At 48.2% G+C, this 19,249-nt stretch overlaps 1 protein-coding gene across 3 annotated transcripts; it reads right to left on the bottom strand.

Annotated features, from left to right (window-relative positions):
• Positions 1–879: 879 nt before the first annotated feature.
• Positions 880–15,974, bottom strand: RNH1 (ribonuclease/angiogenin inhibitor 1). 3 transcript variants are annotated; one of them, XM_062577921.1, is made up of 10 exons: positions 15,906–15,974; positions 11,626–11,731; positions 9,712–9,882; positions 7,797–7,967; positions 6,888–7,058; positions 5,856–6,026; positions 5,184–5,354; positions 3,888–4,058; positions 2,098–2,268; positions 880–1,666 (listed from the first exon to the last, which is right to left on the bottom strand). In XM_062577921.1, the coding sequence occupies exons 2-10, from the start codon at positions 11,709–11,711 to the stop codon at positions 1,579–1,581; spliced, it is 1,371 nt and encodes a 456-aa protein (XP_062433905.1). In that variant the 5' UTR covers positions 11,712–11,731; positions 15,906–15,974; the 3' UTR covers positions 880–1,578. The 3 variants fall into 3 exon arrangements, with proteins under 3 accessions (XP_062433905.1, XP_062433904.1, XP_062433903.1); XM_062577920.1 differs by lacking the exon at positions 15,906–15,974 and adding an exon at positions 14,505–14,553; XM_062577919.1 differs by lacking the exon at positions 15,906–15,974 and adding an exon at positions 13,517–14,223.
• Between the last annotated feature and the right edge of the window lie 3,275 nt (positions 15,975–19,249).

Here is a 19,249-nt window from a genome sequence, read left to right as displayed (position 1 = left end):
CTTTAATACTATAAAATTATCTCACCCCCCCCCTTTTATCTGCTCTCAAAAACACACTTTAAGCTGCTAATATTTTCTTTTTATTTAGAGATGTCTTTATGCCTAGCTCCATGCCTGAGTTTTATTGCTTCCCTCAAATGTGTGCTGACTCTGCTCCTGCCCCACCTCACTTCAGGCCTAGCCTGTTTTTTCCTGATCTTGAAATGAGCCTGTATATGCCAGGTTTCAGCACATAAGACCATGGATATGAAAAGCCTTTTTAAAAGTCCCTCAGGATGGGTAGTTTTCTAAACACAGTATCTACTTCTGTCCTTGATAGAGAAGCCTAAGCAGAAGCATGTGCCTGGGTGGGATTTGGAAGCGAACGAAGCATCAAGAGACTGCGTTAGGAGGAAATACCTGTCAGAGAAGAAGATTTCTATGGGCTTTCTTTCTGCAAAGTCACCCCAGGGACATCATTGACAGGCTTCTCTCCTGCTTTTTTTTTTTTTTTTTTTTTTTTAACTACATTCTTTCTTTAATTTTAGTGTTTCAGGCATGCATCAGCTACATTTTCCCTTAGGACAGGGTTTTTATTAAAACTGTTTGGGCAAATAAACCTAGTCAGTAACCTTCTAAACCAGAGGAACGTTTTCTAGGCTTGCAGTCTTCCCAAGGGCTGAAGTCTGCTTTATACATGGCCTTGACTAAGATCTTCTGACATACACTTAAGCTAGGAATATACTGAGAGCAAACAAACATGTGAAACTAGGTGTTAGCAACATTGCAGGTCAGAATCAACTGACTGGTCTTAAGACAAAAACGTACAGATTCAAACTACGGGTCGTACCTTTAGGGTTCTTCCCTTATTTATCTTTTTATGAGTAGAAAAATGAAGCATTTAATTCTTTGCAAACAGATTTTAATACATTCCATAGAACCATTCTTACCAGAGCAAACGTATCAAACCATTTAATCGTTCCCAGTACTAGCAAAAATGCACAGCATCTTTTGTTTGTAGGAAATTCATTTTTCCAAGGAAGCTAATTCTGAAGTTAAGTAGCTGAACAGCCATTCACTTCTCTCTTCTCTAGCACTCTTCTTCCAAGAACTCTTCTAAGGAAAGCAGGGGAAAGCTCAATTTTAGATTAAAAAAGAGTTTGTGTTGGTTTTGGAGAGCTTTCCTCAGAGACCTGTCAAAAGCACCACCCAGTAAAAAAATTTTGGGCTGTTCTCCTCTTGCTTTAGTTCTCCTTAAAGGATGACTAATACATTAGGAGAGATTAGGAGGGATTAAAAAGTTCCTAAAAGGTAGAGACTCACTTCTAGCAGATGACCAGTAAGCGTTTAGTTTGAGGATAGCAATGCAGCAGTGAAAACTTAAAAAAGCTTTATTAAGCCTCAAGTTTAGTATGTGCAGTGATGCACAGGAGGCTTATCAACTCTCTTGGACAGCCACTCAGGTACTCCATGAATGTTTTTTGGTAGAAGCACGTTCTATATTAAGTTAATTAGCTTTATATATGAAAAGTTCAGATTAAGAAGAGGATATTGCTTCGACTTGGCTCTGCAGGCAGTCAGTCACCACTCAGTCACCACTCAGGAAATGATCTTCAGTTCAGGTTTGGATTCTTCCAGGGCTCTTAGTTCATCATCCATTTCCGAGCTCCAAAAAATGTCATACAAACTAAACCAAAACAAAAGGCAGGACAGTTTACTGAGCATCTTGGTCATTAAGAAAAGATAGGGCAGAGAGGCACACAAATCGCCTTTTTGGAAAGATCATATAACAGCAGCAGCCCCCGCTAGACTGAATCATCTGGCCCAGAAGCCAATAACATGTCCATATTATCCCTCCCCAGCCATCCCCACCTCATTACTCTTGGGCCCTAGAGACGGAAGTGAATTAAGCTACTAGGTCATGTCCCTTGGAAAGACTGGGAGTTTCTGTAACGTGCAAACGTTACAGAATGTGACTCTTTTGGGGGTCACCAGCTGCCTTTTGGAGGCAATCCCCAGAGCAGGCCGTGCTTGCTGCCCTCTTCCTCCCACGCCTTATCTCCCTGGAACTTGCTGCCTGCCAGAGGGAACTGTAGCAAAACCAGCAACATCGCTCACATTAACTGCTGCAGCTTGCAGTTTGGATTCCTCAAGGCTTCACAGATCTTCCTCATGCCTTCATCTTCCAGAGTGTTGTAGCTCAGGTCCAGCTCTGTAAGACACTGTTTGGCAACTATGATCGTGGCGAGTGTCGCGCAGCAGGCTGCTGTGAGATCGCAGTTACCCAGCCTGCAGGGGAAGAAAGGCCAATGCGTGAGAGCAGGCTCTAGTCAAGCGGCCTGAACTCGGGCAACAGGCAGGAATACCCCTGGTGCAGACCACGGAGTCTCACTAGGCTGCTCTCTCTGAGACTTCTGCAGAGGCTAGTCCATGTTTTTTTGCATGGATGATATGCTCTGAAGACAGCAGTCCTCTTGGTGACCAACAGACACCTGAGGAGGTCTTCCCTAAAGCTTAATAGTGTGTTGCTGCATAGAGCAGAAGGAAGCATAAGATGATACTCTCAGTTTTGACATCATGCTTAATATTCTCTTGATACTTGTGAAGAGAATGCAGTGAATCTAGCAAGATGACAGTATCTAATATTTCTCATAACACATGTATTTTGCCACTGTGTCTTCAGAAGGCTGTGTAAGAGGGAGAGAAAAGCCAGAGGCCTAAAATATAGCATACATTAGTTGAAGTCTGCAAAAGATGTGTTAAGAGAGTCTAAGGAGGAGAGAGCATGGTGGAGAGGGGAAGAGCAGAATGACCAAATGCCCAGTGTTACCACATAGTAGCCCACCACCTGCTCAGTAAGGACAGAGCGGGCGAAGAGAACAGGAGGAAAAGGATTTTCAGAAGGGGAGGAAAGAGCTTATTTTTAAACAGTCTTGTGTCATTCAAAGCGTCATAATCTAAGGGAATGGCATATCTTTCCCTAACTCACGGGCTGGGAACCCACTAGCCTGTGTTTCTATATAGACTGCTACAGCAGGAGAAGGATGAGGTGGAGGACACTAAACATTAGTAGTGATAGATTCCCTCAAGCTGTTTAAAGCAAGAGAGGAAGTGAAACAATGACTGGGGAAACAGTGGAATATTGATCTTGATGGTACTTATGGTATAGTTTAAACTGACCATAAAGTAATCTGAAGTTTATTACTCTTGAGACAGACATGTATACCAATTTATGTAAACCACCTCCATGAAAAGGGCACCTGAGGCCCCTCAGTTAAGAACAAGAGGCTTTAGTTGGTCAGCAAAAATACTCTTGTGGGCAGAGGCTTCAAGTCTTCTATAAGTCTCCCAGGACCTGTCCATTTAACTCACTTATTGCACTTGGTAGGGCACTGGAGTGCAGCTCCAGACTTCTGACAGGAATTAATGTACTAGACCAGGACTAGCAGTTTCTCTGGCTCAGCAGTTCATCTGAAAGAGGCTCCATGAGCAAGTTCAGAGAAGGATGCATAAAACTCTAAAACTCTTCAGTAAGCTGTTTGCAGAACAGGCTTTCCAAAAGCAAGCTCCTTCCAGCCTGCCCACACCTTGCTTTAGATCCTGAAAGTATGCTGCACCATGAACTTCCAGCTCTGCCCCTGCAGAGAGCCTGTGGAAGGCTGTCAATGCATCACTGCTTTGGTGGCAGGCTGTACCCGCAATGGACCATGAGTGACAGCACATGAGGTTGTATCAGACAGTTATGGTTTCTAGATGAGATTGATCTGGTTAAACATCAATTTGCAGTATGAATTGTCTCCTGTATGCAAAAAATACTATGCTACTGCCTATCGCTGTCCCTCTCGGCATGTTGTTCTTGGAAGGGCAGCATATCAATAAATGAGAAGACTTCTGAGGGTGCACCTTACCACAGGGACTGAATGTTGCAGTTTGGGTGCAGCAGCCCTTCGCACAAGAGTTCAACGCCTGCATCTCCCAACTTGTTCTCGCCGATATGCAGTACTTTCAGGTGTTTGTTCATGCTGAGAGCAGAGCTGACTGCCTTACAGCAGACAGTTGTGAGCCCACACTCTCTAACCCTATAAGGCAAGAATAAAGTGAGAACTTCAGAGATCCACAGAATAGCAGCTACTGCTCATTTTTCCATGTTGGCTTCACAGGAGCCAGGACAGTGAGCACAAACGAACTGAAGCCTTCCCACAATTACTTCTCTTAACCCCTCTATCCAGCCCAATCCTTCCCAAGCATCACTTCTCCTACTGTTTACATTTAGGATATCTGTCTCAGAGACTGCATCTAGGAAGGACACCTGCCCATAAAGGATGGCAACAGATTCATGATCAGAGATTAAATGTGCTGCTCTTGCAGTCACCTTAGCACCAACATTCACCCTTGCGGCATCTCACAAATTCCCAGGTCACTGGAGGCAGGGGAGGACCCCAGATATAGGAATTGAATTTGCAAGGTAGGAAAATGCAAGTATCAATTTTTCAGGTTTTACATGAAAAGACAGTTCTCCCCTCTATACCATGTTATGCCAGATCATTACAATGTAAAAGGTAACACTGTCAATACAGAGGAACGCTGAGAAAGATTTATGTCAATGAAGTCTTCTTTGGTTAGATTTAGACTGTAAAGCGGGCACCAGAGGTGTTGGTGCTGATGTTTTCAGTCCTTCTGAGACGAATCGATAGTACTACCTTTTTTGCTTAGAGCTACAGCTTTTCATGGAAGGAGTTTGTTTCTCTTCTCCTTCGGAAGGAAAACATGTACCTGAAGATACAGTACTTGAAATACAAGCTTTCCAATTTTGGCATATCAATGACAGCTTGGATTCTAGTAGAGAACCTGAGATATCTGATGACAGTGTTCATTTCACTATTGCAAAACATCTTTTAAATGTCTTGCACAAAATCTCTAAGTTGCTCTTTGTGACACAATGAACTATATTAGATGAAAACTTTTAAAGTGATGCTTGGTTCCCTGTTGCTTGAGCAAGATGACTGTGGGGCAGATTTTCAAGGCATCCTGGAGTTCAGAAATATCCCCCTAAATCTGTACATCTTTCAGGTAACAATCTGCATGAGGTGTCTGTGGGATCATCACAACCGAGGATTTACTTAGTGGACATTACTTCACCCATATCTTCCTTGGTAAGGTCTCAAAAGAAGGCAGTGGAGATGTGAAACCTCACAACAGCTCACCATAGCTCCTGCAGTCCAGCTTTTGGATCCTTGAGTGCCTGACACAGCATTTCCATGCCCGAGTCTCTCAGGTTATTGTCTATCAGACTTATCTCTATGAGGGTTTCTTTTGTACTGATGACTCTGGAGAGATCTTTACAGCTAACACTTGTGAGATCGCAGTCCCATAACCTGCAAGGAAAAACAAAATATTATTTTCCCCTCAAGAATTACTTACATAAGAAAATAGTCCTCTTTTAGTGTTCTGAATTTCTCGTTTTAGCATCTGTTTCTTTTACCCTTTAAGAAAGCCACTCGTATCATAGCACAAAGTTTTCTCTGGCTTTCTCCCTGCTTTCCATCCTTCACACTGGAAGTTCTGTTTTTAACACAGAGTATGAACATGAAGTTCTAGTAGATGGATATCCCAACAGGAATTCAGGGCATTACCATCACAAACTTTCATCCACCTTCTCCCCAGCATTCAATCCAAGTGGTTTCAGTACTGTCCTGCTTCCTCATATGGAAAGGCATAGTGCTTTTGTTCTGAGGAGTAACTTATCTGGGGTAAAATATCCTTGTTTTACTAGGGTGTGTAACTGAGAAACTTGCTTACCAGTTAGGAACACACCAGCAGTATAACATTGATAGTTCAGAAGGATTTAAACATTAAGACTCTAAACTCTGCCTTACCATAGCTTCTGAATTTTACAGTTCGGATGCAGCAGTCCTTGGCATAGCAGAGCCAAACCAGAGTCCCCAATCTTGTTATCCCCCACGGACAGATCTATCAAGGATGACTTGTTACTGAGGACAGCGCTAATATCCCGACAACTGTCGCTGGTTATTCCACAGTTCTCCAGGCTGCAGAAATAAGGATAGTTTGAGTTGCTTCGCTGGGCATGCAGTATTAGACAGAGTCCATCACCCTGAAATCAGACTGAGAAAGGACTATGGGATGGTTTCTTGCTGTAAATCAGTGCAGCTCAGCTGGACATTGCTGGAACTCTGCAAGGCTAAGAGATGAGTCAGATATCCCAGCAGAGTTCTGAGGCAATACACCTCTCCTGTAGTCCATGAGGCTGTTGTGAACTTTAAATCCAACCTACCATTCATATACGTTAATGCAAGGATTGCTTTTGTCAACTCTGCAACTCAGAGTCAACTGAGTTTTTGTCACCTCAGCTGGACCTGGCTCCCCAGAGATAAGCAGGGCAGGCTCTGCCATCTCTGCTCCTCTGGCCAGGCTGGGCTGAAGCACATGGGCAAGGTAAGCTGAATTGTGCTTCTGCCTCAAGCCCTTCCAGGGGCTTTGTCCCAGCCTAGTGATCAAGACTAGCCTCTTGCTTTGAAGACAAATATGGATCTGAATTAAAATACTCAACTGGCTGGCAACTCTGGGCATAAGAGCTAGAGCCACTGCCTGTGAGTGCTCCTCCGCTATCAGATACTAGTGAGCGGTTGTTCCTTGTAATTGCAACTTTAATCTGGGGCACAAGCTCTCACTATTGTATCAGTAGATGTAAGAGTGAACTCAAAATCACGTGCCAGAAAAAGCTTTAAAAAATCCTCAAAGCCCCAGATATGTTTGTAGTTTCTACAGTTACAGAGGTCTGAGCCAGCAAAAAGCCATCCTAAATTTTAAAGCATTCCTGACAACAAATATTCCTGTTTTATGCATGGTAGGAACAGCAGCAGAATTAGAGATGACCAACTTTTCCTTACTGTAATAGCTCTAGATCACATTTGGCTTCCACTAGTCCCCGACACAGTTGTTTTACAGCCGTATCTCCCAGCGTGTTGTTACTTAGGCTGAGCTCCTTCAGGGTGGGCTTGGTTTGCAGAGCAGCATTGAGAGCTTCCACAATATCAGCTGTGAGTTCACAATATTCCAGCCTGTGAGGAGAAAGGGAGTCCAGGGAAAAACAATCATCTTTACTGTATCTTGCTCCTTGCATGACATTTTAGCTAGGCAAAGTGTGTGTTAGCCAGGGCAGAAAACATGCCATTTGGGCCTATGAACTGCGACCAGACAATCCATGAAAATGAGGATAACCATAAATAGGCTTTAGTCACTAGTTCTTAATAGCATCTCCCTGCTCGTTTCAGAGGGCAGGATTTCTTGCACTGGACCTCAGGGGACCCACACAGAATTAACTGCTTACTCCACTTTTATGCCGGTCCTTCTCTAAAGCAATGCAGAGATGAATGAGCATGAATGAGCCTTGAATTGCAATACAAGGCACAACCCTCGCTACTAGGTCTTCCTGAGAGGAGCTGTACTTAGCTAGTCGGAGGCCGTTTGCAGACTCATATCCAGCTCAGCCATAAAACAGCACCAAGCACAACAGAATCAGATTTCTCCTTGGAGCTGGGGAGGTCTTGCATTAACAGCCACCACTGCCAAGTGGGCTAAGCAAGGCCTACAGGAACAGAGGCTGAGCTCTTACAAATCCTCTGGACCCCCTAACATGAATAAGTATGACCCACATTCAGCTACAAGAGGAAGAAACCCAATTCTGGCAATAGCACTCCTGCTTTTCTCAAGGTCAAGACAAGAAGAGACAAGTGCAAACTGATGACTGAAGAAAACCAGTTTCTAAGAAAGCACCAAGACAACCAGTGACTACTTACTGCAACTTCTGTAGCTTGCAGTTGGGGTTCATGAGCCCTTGACACAGCACCTTTACCCCAGCGGTTCCGAGTCTGTTATCACCCACGTGCAGCTCTGTCAGCGAGGGCTGTGCACTGAGGACAGAGCAGAGAGTCTCGCAGCAGGCACTCGTTAGATTGCAGTTCTGCAGCCTGCAGGAGAGAAGTAACGCATGTGAGAATTGCATCCCCCAAATTTGCAGAGGCTCTTCTCAGAGAAGTGCATCTGCTGGCTTTGAAAAGACACTGTGGTACCAACAATAGCTTGCTCATAACCCCCTAGAGAACAGTATATCCAAGCAAGCACTCTTACTTTATAGATGTGCCAAAATATTTTATGAATGTTATACCTGTAACACTAGAAGTGGCTCCCATATTTTTTAGAAGTAACTGCTCATATAGCATCTCTAGCAGAAGGAGCCTCCCTACATTAAATAGCAACATTAACTGCCTTATAGTAGTATTTTTAATCAGTGTGAGGCTTATCCCAGAGAGAAAGCAAGGGAATTTTACAATTCCTTGGTCCCCTGGAGAGCTGCCCCAGGGCAGCTAAAAGTAAAAAACTAGGCCAAACTGGCTTAAATCTCTGGATATCATGTAGAAGCTTTGTGGTATATTGCAAGAGAGATCTATGAAGCAGGTGATACTTCAGTACTCCTCTGGAGAGAAGTTGCACAGGAACTGTGATAGCATTGCTATGGGGCATTCAGAGTTATCAGCCATGACTATGGAGAAGTGCTGTGCCTGATGGCAGTAAATGTGGCTTGGTTTTGATTGCTCCTTTTTTCCTAACACAGCTTACCAGAGCCCCCAGATAGACAAACATAAGTGTGTTCCTATAGAAATGAAATAGCCTAACTCAGGAGACAGAGCTACGAATGTTATTTAGGGCTCTGGAGAAGTTTGGGTGTTAGGACAAGCTTTCTGAAAAATCACTTGCGTTACTCTTGTCGTACTGCACATCACAATTATTTCTTGAAGGCTCATCTCAGAGATGCAGTTTGATTTTTATGAGGTAACATCATGAGAAGACTAGACCCATCTCAGGAGTTAGAGGACTCCACCTTGCAGAAGAGATCCAAGACAGAGGAGGCAGCATCTCCTTGAAGATCTTTGAAGAGCAGAGGAAGCAACAACTGACCTTGACTAAAGCTCTTGCAGGCACAGCTGAGCTATAGGGCTTGCTGAGGGAAGCCTGCAGGGAGCTACCTCAAGTGCTGTAATGTAATCTGGCTCTGGCCTCTGCAAAAAGTGCTGGCCTGAACGAAGTCTCAGACTAACCTCTGCCTAACTTAGAAGGCAAGACCTGTGGCAGAGTCATTCTGATGGTCTGCAGAAAGACCGAGAGCTCTTGAAGTGCTAAGAGCTCATGAGAAAACCCCTCTGCTTGGCTGCTACAGAAAGGAGTAGCAAATGACTAGACCACTAAACCCTGTGCTAGTAACTGGCAGAAGAGATTTCTCAAAAATGCGCTGAATGAGCGGAAGAGAGATTTGTAAAAATGTCAAGTATGTGCTAATGGCAGAGTGGGGCATTCTGTGGACTTCCTCTTGTTTAAACAGGTCTAAAGAGTTAGCCCAGCTCTCTATGGCTGGGCAAGATCAGCTACCTCCTCCAAAGAAAGTCTTGAAAAAGTCTTACCTTGGCTGGGAAAACCCTACCTCTCCTTCTCTTCATGCAGGAGGACAAAAACAGATAATAGAGTCTTCCAGTAAATACACTGGCTAGATAAAAGGTTTGGGGGGTTCCTGAACATCTGACCTAGGTGATGGCTGATATACACTGGTGGGGCTCTGCTACTAGGATCACATATTGGCTTGCTTCATGACTTTACCTGCAGCTCACTGAAAGCACATTAGATGAGAACATTAGAGCAAGACAATCAATAAAATTTTACCATAATTTCTGCAAGTTACAGCCTGGCATCAGTAACCCTTTAGACAGGTATTCAATGCCTTCATCTCCCAGCTCGTTGTTGTTCAGCTTCAGCTCTGTGAGGGATGGATTCATATTAATGACGGAGGAGAGATCCTTGCAGTTACTACTGGAGAGACTGCAATCATCCAGCCTGAAAGAGAAGGAGAGAGGAAGAGCATTAGTCCCAGGTTTGCTCTGTTCTCTCTAGCTGAAGTCAGTGGGTCATTTATGCCTCCTTAGTCCCTGGAAAGCCTCTGTAAGTACACGTGAGGTTTGTTGGGCAATGTATGGCCGAGTCCACAAATTTGAAAGGGCAGAAGAAATGCTTCTCTGCAGGGCAGAGGTGGTGCTGGAGGACAGTCCCACCAGCCACAGGCCTCTACCGTGCTGTGCAGAAAGGGGTAAATGACTCAAGTCTTCCCCCCCAAGCAGGTTTTCAGCCCAAGGATGTATCTTCATTTAAACTTCTCTAGCGACAAACTACTCAGCGTCTGAGGCCGCATCTAACCCAAGGCCCGGAGGGCAATTTATAGGCTGTCAGACTGGTTGTGCACTAAGACTAGATATACCAGGTCTGTAGCCAGGCTGTAACAGGCAATCCCAGAGACACCCATTGGTAAATTTTTTCCTCGTACAGTTGAGTCATGCAGTCTTCATGACTTCCCTCCAGTGTAACTTTCAGTGTGCAGCAGACCTGCAGTGTGATAGGAGCTTCTCTCACTTCAAGTCAGGATTTTTTTTTTTTTTTTTTTTTGGTGCTGCTAAATTGCAAGGGGGACAGAGGGAAGACATCAAATTGGAAGGAGAGTCAAGGAAAGGAGTGGGAGCCAGGGACAGGGCAGGAGAAGCAGCAAAGGGTACGCTGAAGCAGAAAAGACACAAGATGTCCTGCAGAATTTGCCAGCCCCAGGCACATTCCCAGCCAAGACTGCCAAAATTTATCTGTGCCAACTATTCTCCTCAGATAGCTGGATGAAAACTGCAATTGTGTTTAACACCTTTCAACATGAGGTGGAACAAGCCCTGCTGCAGCCAGTCTCATCCACTATGTCTTGAGCAGCCCAGCCTCTGCTCAGGGAACAACCATCCCACTCGCAAGCACATGCTTTCTGGAACCCAAGGCAGACCTCGGGAACTCAAGGTCAGACCCATGAATTTTGCCTGTAAAAGGCGCCTTTGCAAAACAAAAACAAGTAACCTTCAACATGCCTGAGCTGCTGTAAGCCACTGCTAGCTTGATGTGGCTCGTCCTCTCCAGCCCACGTAGGGAGATGCAAGATGGTGGGGTGTGAATTCCCAGCCAGCCAACAGGAAAGAGTGCTGAACTGACTCCTCCCAAAAGTCCTACCTCCTCCTACAGCTTACGCTCCAAGATATGGTTCCCTCACGCTGGCTTGCTCAACACACAAGGCAGGTATTTTTAAAGGCTGGGAGAGGAATTAAAAGTTGAGGGCTTGTGCATAGGGCTTGTGCACAAGTTTTAGGTAACTGTTAGTTGGCAGCATCTGAGCTGCAGTGCAGAGAGTGCAACTTAGCACAAAGAGGATAGGTGCCTTCCTTATCTTGAGGGATCTTATTTCAACAAGGACAGACGTATCAAAATGGTGATCAAATATTTAAATAGCCAAAGAAAACATTACCTAGCTGAGTGTGTAGGCCATACCATAACAACATCTCTGCTTATCAAGGAAAAAACCTTGAAATGTTTGTTTGTTTGTTTAAATCAACTTTCTGGACAAAAATAGGTGGAATTGTACCTGCTACCAAGCAAATTCTAAGTCATAGTTCAACAATACCAAGACATGCTACTAAAATGCATTCTCTCTTGTATCTCTTTTCACAGGAGACAAACTGAAGTATTGCTTAGAAGAGACTACATGCAGCTAGTTAGTACCTGATGGTTTTGCAGGATTTCATGGTGGAAAGAAGTTCAGCCCATCGAGCTGGGTTCATCTCCTCACACTGGATGTCCAGTTCCATTTTGAAATTTGAGGTAAGATCTGAAAATTTAAAACCAATTTGTTACTTTTTCATGGAATGAGAAACAAGTGCACCAGCCTTCTTCAAACCCACCAGCAGCACTCAGACAGCTGAACTGTCTGTTATATATGTTACATATATGGTATAACTCTTAGCCATAAGCTACAGAGTGCAAAGGGGACAGATCGTGTCTTTTCAACATCAGCTTGCTGTGAGCACCAATTGTATCCAGCACTGTTAAGAATGTTGTCTGGGCCTCAGCAAGGCCCTTCTCTAATAGGCAAAAAGTACGCATATCCTGGAGAGATACTGGAGCAGCTTGTTACTGACAGCGGCTTGCATAAGAGTGAGATGTTCCCCTTCCCTCTACGAGGCAACTTAGGCAGAATGAGCTTTTTAGAGGCAGCAGTGCTATTCTCTTAGTATTGCAGTGCTTTGAGCCACACAGCTATTGAGTACTAACAGATGGCACACCTGATATGACTGTGAGATCTCCAGCTATGCTTAAAAAATAGGATATTTTTTGAGAGAATACGGGGTATGGGAAGACGATTATGAGAACTGCCTAGGCTCAGATTACCCATCATGTTGGTCAATGCTCGGATATGGACAGGCAAAGATCTATCGTGAGGACCAGAAAGGTGCAACTCCCCAGTGCACCAGCCAGCACCAGATCCTCACAGGGAAACTGAGCTAATGAGTAACATTGTTTGAGGCATTTTAAAATGCAGTCACATGCTGTGCAGGGTCCATGCAAATAGTCCATGTTTCAAAATGCAACTATTAGAAAAGCTTACAGGAGAGAGGTTTCGGCAATTCTTTCATAATCACAGAATGAATGCGTTCATCACAGAAGGTAGATGAGGAGTAGCACGTATGCTTACGAAGAAACGTTCCTCCATGTTTTGATACTTAGACTTTAAAAAATTACTCTAGTTGGGCAAATCTGAATACAGAGAATCTAGGAAGCAGGGATTTTTTTTTCTGCAGTCACGCTGCATTTCTGAACTATCTATACACAGTGCCTTACAGAGCAGCTACAGATAAATAAGTATAAAAATATGCCAAGGCCAGTGGCTCTAGTCTGAGCCTTGCAGCCCAGCTGCCTGATCTGTTAACCCTCCCATACTGTTGCGGGCAGCAGGCTGCTCAGCCCCAGTGCAATAGTGTGCACCGGCCCAAGCAGCAAGCATGCCATCATTCTGGTTTAGCAAAGTTTTAAAGCACTGTGCTTACAAATACAGCAGTGATTTGAGCCTTCAGGGGTCCTGCTTTATAGCAGCAGGACTTAGACTCTGAAGAGTGCTAAGCAATGTTATCTATGCTGCTACTTCAGTTATGTCCACTTCAGGGGCTGCTGCTGTTAAGAAGAGAGAGGGCTAGTGCAGACCCTTCCCAGGAAGGGCAGAGAAAAGGGTGTGGACAGTATTAAAGCCAGGGCCCTGGAAGGTGATGAAATGCAGTCTTGGATGTCTCAGCCTTGCTAACATGACTCAAACCAGATGGTAATTGTTTTAAGAAAAAAAAATGACACAGGAATGAGTCAGAAGAAGCGGGCATTTCTGACTGCAGTTCGTCACCGTCTCCCACCCTCAATTACCAGTAAGAACCATGTACGAAAGCCAGAGATCCCAAAGTAGGATTTTCATAAAGGCAAGTCTGGCAACAAAGCGCGCGTCGGGTATCATCCCCAGTGGGCACGACGCATCCCTCAGCTGTGCCTGGGGAGGAGGGAAGCGAGTCACTAGGCTAAACCCGCTACAGCGCCGCTCTCTCTGCCTGGGAGGAGGACGATGATGGCGTACACTCAGTCCGGAAACCCGCGAAAGGAAAGCGGACAGCTCCAGGATGTCAGGTTGGATTGCTGTCCTGTACTTGGCCTGTCCCCTTTCAAAATCGAGCTGCTGAAGGAAAGCACTGTTCGAAGCCACGGCCCGCGCTCGCTGCCTGTCCGCGTCTGAGCCCCGTGTGCGAAGCGGTTTGAACAGTTCAGCGTTAAAAATCGCCGCCTACCCAAAACAGGGTAGTGCTGTGAGAAAACAGCACAGAGGAACAAAATTGTGTAACGCAGCAAACGCCTCCCAAGCCTGCTCGCTGCATTTTTGTACGTTTTACTTCCCCGAGATCAAAAAGGGGGGTTTTGTTGCTGTTTCTGTCCCTCCCCCTGCCCCCGGGCTCCGCCTCCTCCCGCAGGCCGAGGCAGGGACCCGCTGGGGAGCAGCGGCACTGCCGAGCATCAGCTCAGCTCCGCCGCCGCCCGGCCTGGCGCTAGACCGCCGTTAAGACCTAACTCCGGAATTGTCTCGGTTTTGTCTACATTGCCTCGATTTTCAAGAACTCGGCTGCTTCCCCCCAGCTCCTTCCTCCCCGCCAGCGCACGGGGAAGCGCAGCTCGCCGGGGGAAGTTTTCGTTTTCCCTCTCGGCGCTACCGACGGCCCCGCTCCTGCGAGGCGCCTTCACACCGACAAACCCGCCAGGCCGCCGCGCCGCTCCCGTGCTCGCGTCCAGCGGAAGCGAAGGAATCAGCATCCAAGCTCTTCCCAGCCCTTCCCCGTGCGAACCTCCCCCGCCACCCGCCCCGTGCACTCAAAGGCAGCTCGCACAGTCCCCCCCACCGCACACACATCCTCACAGGGCCAAATTTACGGCTCCCCCCGACGCTGGTATTTTCCCCGTCCCCGTCCCCACGCTTTTCGGTCACACAAAGAAAGGAGCCAGGTGGCCCCCCCGCCCGACCCCGCGGCCCTGCCCGGGGGCCGCCGCCGCCCCCCGCGCCGCCAGCGCCCTCCTACCGCCGCCGCGGCCTGCCCGCGCCCGCAGCCCGCTCCGCCGGACCCCGCCCCGCGCCGTCGGGCCCCGCCCCTCGTAGCCGGGCCCCGCCCCTCGCAGCCGGGCCCCGCCCCTCGCAGCCGGGCCCCGCCCCTCCCCGCCCCGCGCCGTCGGGCCCCGCCCCTCGCAGCCGGGCCGGGCCCCGCCCCTCGTAGCCGGGCCCCGCCCCTCCCCGCCCCGCGCCGTCGGGCCCCGCCCCTCCCCGCCCCGCGCCGTCGGGCCCCGCCCCTCGCAGCCGGGCCCCGCCCCTCCCGCCCTCATGGCGGGGCGGCGCCGGCCCGCAGCGCCCCCTGTCGCTCCTTCTCTCCCGCTTTCCCTTCTGCTCTCCCGTCCCCCTCCCCGCGGCTGCCTCAGGCCCGGCCCAAAGCGCTCGCCCAGCCCCTGGGGCCCCGGGAGGCTGATAAAGCTCGGGCCGGAGCAGCTCTCGGCCTGCCCGGCGTCGTGTCTGCGCGGGGAGGGGGGAGAATTCCTCCCTCCCTCTCTCCCTGCCCCCCGAACGAACCTCCTCGTTCCCAGTAAAACGCTGCAAGATCCAGCGTCTTTCTAGGTGCCCATCTGAACTGGGAACAACAGTCGCCAGGGAAAAACAACCCGTCCCACAGCAGCCTCCCTAACTTTGCGCTTGTCGGGCCGCCGCGGATAGGGGCGAGCTCGGCGGGCCTGCAAAGCCCTTCTCCCAGTCCCCCAGCAGTTGTCTCCTTTTGCTCCCCCGGTCTGCGCGACCCGCCGAACAGCGGAGGGGACGCACGAAGGGCCGCCCTGAGCTCTCCCCTGCCGCTTGAAACGAAGCCATGGGAGCGATGGAGGGGAGATGGGTAGGAGTTTCACGGCTGCCACGGCCGTTCGGGGTGCGTTTCGCATCAGGTTGCCTTCCCCGGGCTTTCCCAAAGCCTCTGCACCCAAACCAGTTAAGGGAGGCTGTGCTGCCGCAGCCACCCTGCCACAGGAGCGCCGGCGCCAGAGCATAGCTGCACCTGGAACATATTCGTCATCGCTCCAGTTTGCTTCCCCCTCCAGCTGTTGGCTACTCCCTTTCTCGCTTTAATACTTCTACCTCTGGAAAAAAGCTCCTTTGGATTTTCACAGGGCAGAGCAGAGAGAGGCTTTGAGGTACCAAGAGCTTTCTAGCCTGCGGTCTGGATCCCTGAAGAAGAAAACTTTGCTTCTGCCCCAGCTTCTTCGTAAAAATGCTCCGTCCCCATCTTTCTGGCGCATGCAACAGCTCCGACTAATCGCAACCAGCCGTCCCCTCCAAAGCAGCCTCCGCAATGTGCGACTTTAAAATTCCTCCGTGCTCCTCCCCCGGTAAGCAAAGAGGAAAGTTTCACGAGTTTAAGAGACAGATTTTTGTCTCAGCTACGTACCTTACTCTTCACGGCTCTCTGCAAAGGGAGCGACTAGGACAGAGCTAAGTCCTTCCTGCTGCGGTTACTACGCAACCTCTGCTGCTATGCACATGGTGCCTGCTAGAGGGAGAACATTTCTGTGATTGTGATCACTCATTTTCCTCCCAGTATAGTTTGTCAGTGATTCACGATACCGCGTTTGAATTCTGCTGGGCTCCAGAAAGGACAGCTCAACAGCTGCAGCGCAAACTTGTAAGGCTGACGGTGATTATACACCAGACGCAGTTGCGCCTGGGGTAGTGGCGATGCCAAGAGCCAGAGCAAACCTCCCCCCAAATCCTGCTGATGTCCGAGGCAGTTTTAATTCCCTTTCCCTGATCACATAGCCACTCGCCAGCCTTTAGCCCTGAGCAAAGGAGTAGTTGCCACTGAAGGAGCCATCTGAAAATGAGGCCAGCGCAGTGTTAAAATGTGGACGAAGGTGTCCAAATACGTGTCTGGGTTTGGAAATGCTTTTCTCATGCAACGCTTGTGCTGACCGCGTGAGGACAGCCACTCAGCTGCCTGCTCTGAATGTGCATCATCAGTGCCTGGTTTTCTCTAAGAGTAGAGGAGCTGCCCGCTCTGAACGCGCCTCGCTGCCTCCCTGCCATCTCACCCCGACGCGACGTTAACTCCCCGCCAGGCAGGGCCAGGCACAGGCAGCTCCAGGCTCCCACGCACCAGCTGGGCTGCTCACCCTGCTGTCTAGCTTATCCAGGAAGAGCCCTCTCTGGACAACCTGGCTTGCACCTCCCTAAAATTGCCCTCTCTGACCCTAGCAAGCAGGGCCCCCTGCTTCTCATTCCTGTACCTTCTCCTCCCAAACTCCTGCTAGCGCTTTACCTAACCTTTCCCCCTGCCTGCAGAGTATTTTGCCTTTTGTAAAGCTGAATCGCATGCTAATTGTGGCAACCTGACTGCTTCCTCCACCTTCAACAGCAAGAAGATTAATTAATGTTTCATTAGACTACAAGCAAACTGGAGCTGGAAGACAGACTGTTCTTCTCTCCTGCTCTTGCTGCCTCTAAAAGAAGAGACGGTGGAGCAGGCCATGAACCAACCGCTGCTCCATAATGGTTGCAAAAAGAGGTTATTTGTTGCTGCCATCTGTGCTTTGAAGCTGTGCTTCGCACCTGGCTGCCCCTTTGGCCTGCCAGTTTGAGTTCATTAACTTCCTCCAGGGCATGGCGAGAGCAGCTGCGTAAAGGACCGTCCCAGCGGAGACAGCTCCACGTGAGTGTAATAACTTACTGTCACCAGCGCAGCAGGGCAACGTCCCTGGCTTGGGCTCCTCTCTCAGCCTTTCGCCTTCACATCCCTTTCCTGCGCTCACTTCGTGACGTGAGGCCTGTTTGTGTTTTCAGCAGGCTCACTGGGCCCCCTCTTGGAAGGGGACTCAGCCTGCACTAGCTGTTCCCCCCCCCAGTTGCCTTTATTTTCCTTGTGCAGAGGAGGTGGGAAGGTGGCACGAGCTCCTGGCTTCGGTGCCGGCCGAGTGCTCTGGGGTGCTGTGCATTTGGCTCCTAGCAGGGCCTCAGAGGTGTCTGCCTTGCCACCCCTGCTCACAAACACTCCAGTGTTTTTTTAAAATGTTTAATTAAGGACATGAAACTTTTCAGGGCAGGGACAGATCTTTTGTTAACTTAACAGTGTTATGCCGATTGGGAAACTCAGTAAAGAGACACAATCGTGGCAGTTGTAACAGCGAGTTTGTAAGAACATGCCCAGCTCCATTTGTTGCACCCAAAGGCCTGCTTTGCCTCTTTTTTGATCCCGTGGCACTTCCTCACTCAGCTGGGCTGTCCCTTCCCTGCCCGCAACCCAGTTGTTCCTCGAGGCTCTGTGTGACTCTGGAAGGAGGGCTTTGTAGCCAGGAGAAAATGCGAAACTTCTGCCATTCCTCAAGAGCCAGCAAACCGATAGAGCAGGCGGGAGAGGAAGCAGCCGCGGCATGTGTGGAGCCAGGGTGGAAAATCTGACACTGTGGATTAGCTGACGTCGTGGAAGCAGAAAAAGGGAGGTCAGTGTATGACTGGGAGCTGTGAAGGGGGCTGACCCGGCCTTACGCTCCCAAGCAGATACAGGCAAACGCTCGCACAGGCTTGCATGGGTGTGCGGACACGCGTACGGCTGTGCTGTGCTATGTCAGCTAGTTATAGGTTCCCACAAAAAAGCCAACAGAGAAGAATTTTTAACTATTCTAATGTGGTCATCTTGTTCTTGTAAAAGAAAAGCTCTGTCTCTTTGTTTCACGTCTTTTTTTTTCCCCCTCTAAGAATCCTCATAATGAAATAATGCTGTGATTGTCTCCTTAGTATTTTGCCACAGGAAGCTATATACATGTTTCCTCCCTAAGTTGTGGCCAGGGCCAGGCCAGGGCTAGGGCAGTTTGCACAAAGAGATTTGTGGTTTCTAGATGTTGATTGTCAACAAGAGCGGGTAGGTTGCACTGAATTGAATACCAAAAACAAATAAAACAGGCTCAGAGGAATTTTTCAGGTAAAATTGCCAAGGTGGGCAACAAAAATGCTACCACCAGAGTTGTTGCCAGATGCTTCTGCCTGAAGCTGTGGGAGTTTTCCCCTACTAGTCTGCAGAGGGCGATGCTGCCTCTGTTTGAGCAAACGTGTCATCTTGCCTTATTTTCTCTGATGCTGAGGTTTCTTATGGGCACCAAGATTTCGCAGGGATTTGGGGCTTAAGATGGATGACTGGCTCCAACCCAGTAATTAAAAGCTAGCAGGGAAAATGAAAGAACCAAGCCCATAAACGCAAAGCTGGTTATTTCATGTGTTTATTTGGCAATCAAAAGCCTGAGTATAAACCAGCTTTAAAAGATCATCATGAAAACTTCAAGCTAAAAAAAACCCCAGATGCCTCTCTTTTTGGACTCTAGTTTGCATGTCACCATTACTGTTTTCTGAAAAAGAGAGATCAATCTTCACTACCTACTGGAGAATTAATGCTACTCAAACTTTCACTTTGGCTGTGCTGCTTAAAAAGGAGAGTTCTGCGACTATTTGGATTTTTAAAGACCATGGTTACAACCTGCAGGGAGTTAGAGCGTTAAATGGACGTTACCGGGGAGCCAGGGGTTTGGCGTGAATGTAGCTGCAGGGAGAGACCACAGCTGTAGTGCTGCTGTACAAAACCTCCGCAGATGAGCTTGTCTTGATGGCTGGGCAAGAAACAAAGGGCAGTGCTGGGCACCACTGCACTGCTATGTGTAAAGCCGAAAGCTTACTTTAGCTGGGCTTCGGCAAATGCCTTTTTAGGAATTACCCCGGCCAAAGCCGTGCGGAGGGAAAAAAAAAAAAGCG

The sequence above is a fragment of the Rhea pennata genome, chromosome 5 (assembly GCF_028389875.1).
Source record: "Rhea pennata isolate bPtePen1 chromosome 5, bPtePen1.pri, whole genome shotgun sequence".
Lineage (NCBI taxonomy): Eukaryota > Metazoa > Chordata > Aves > Rheiformes > Rheidae > Rhea > Rhea pennata.
This window is presented reverse-complemented; position numbering and strand designations above follow the sequence as displayed.

Excerpts from the sequence above, each read along its gene's own strand:
- RNH1 (XM_062577921.1), bottom strand. The coding sequence starts at position 11,711 with ATGGAACTGGACATCCAGTGTGAGGAGATGAACCCAGCTCGATGGGCT. Across the intron at positions 7,968-9,711 it reads TGTAACTTGCAGAAATTATG|GCTGCAGAACTGCAATCTAA; the intron begins GTAAAATTTTAT and ends TCTCTCCTGCAG. Across the intron at positions 1,667-2,097 it reads TGCAAGCTGCAGCAGTTAAT|TTTGTATGACATTTTTTGGA; the intron begins GTGAGCGATGTT and ends GTTTTGGTTTAG.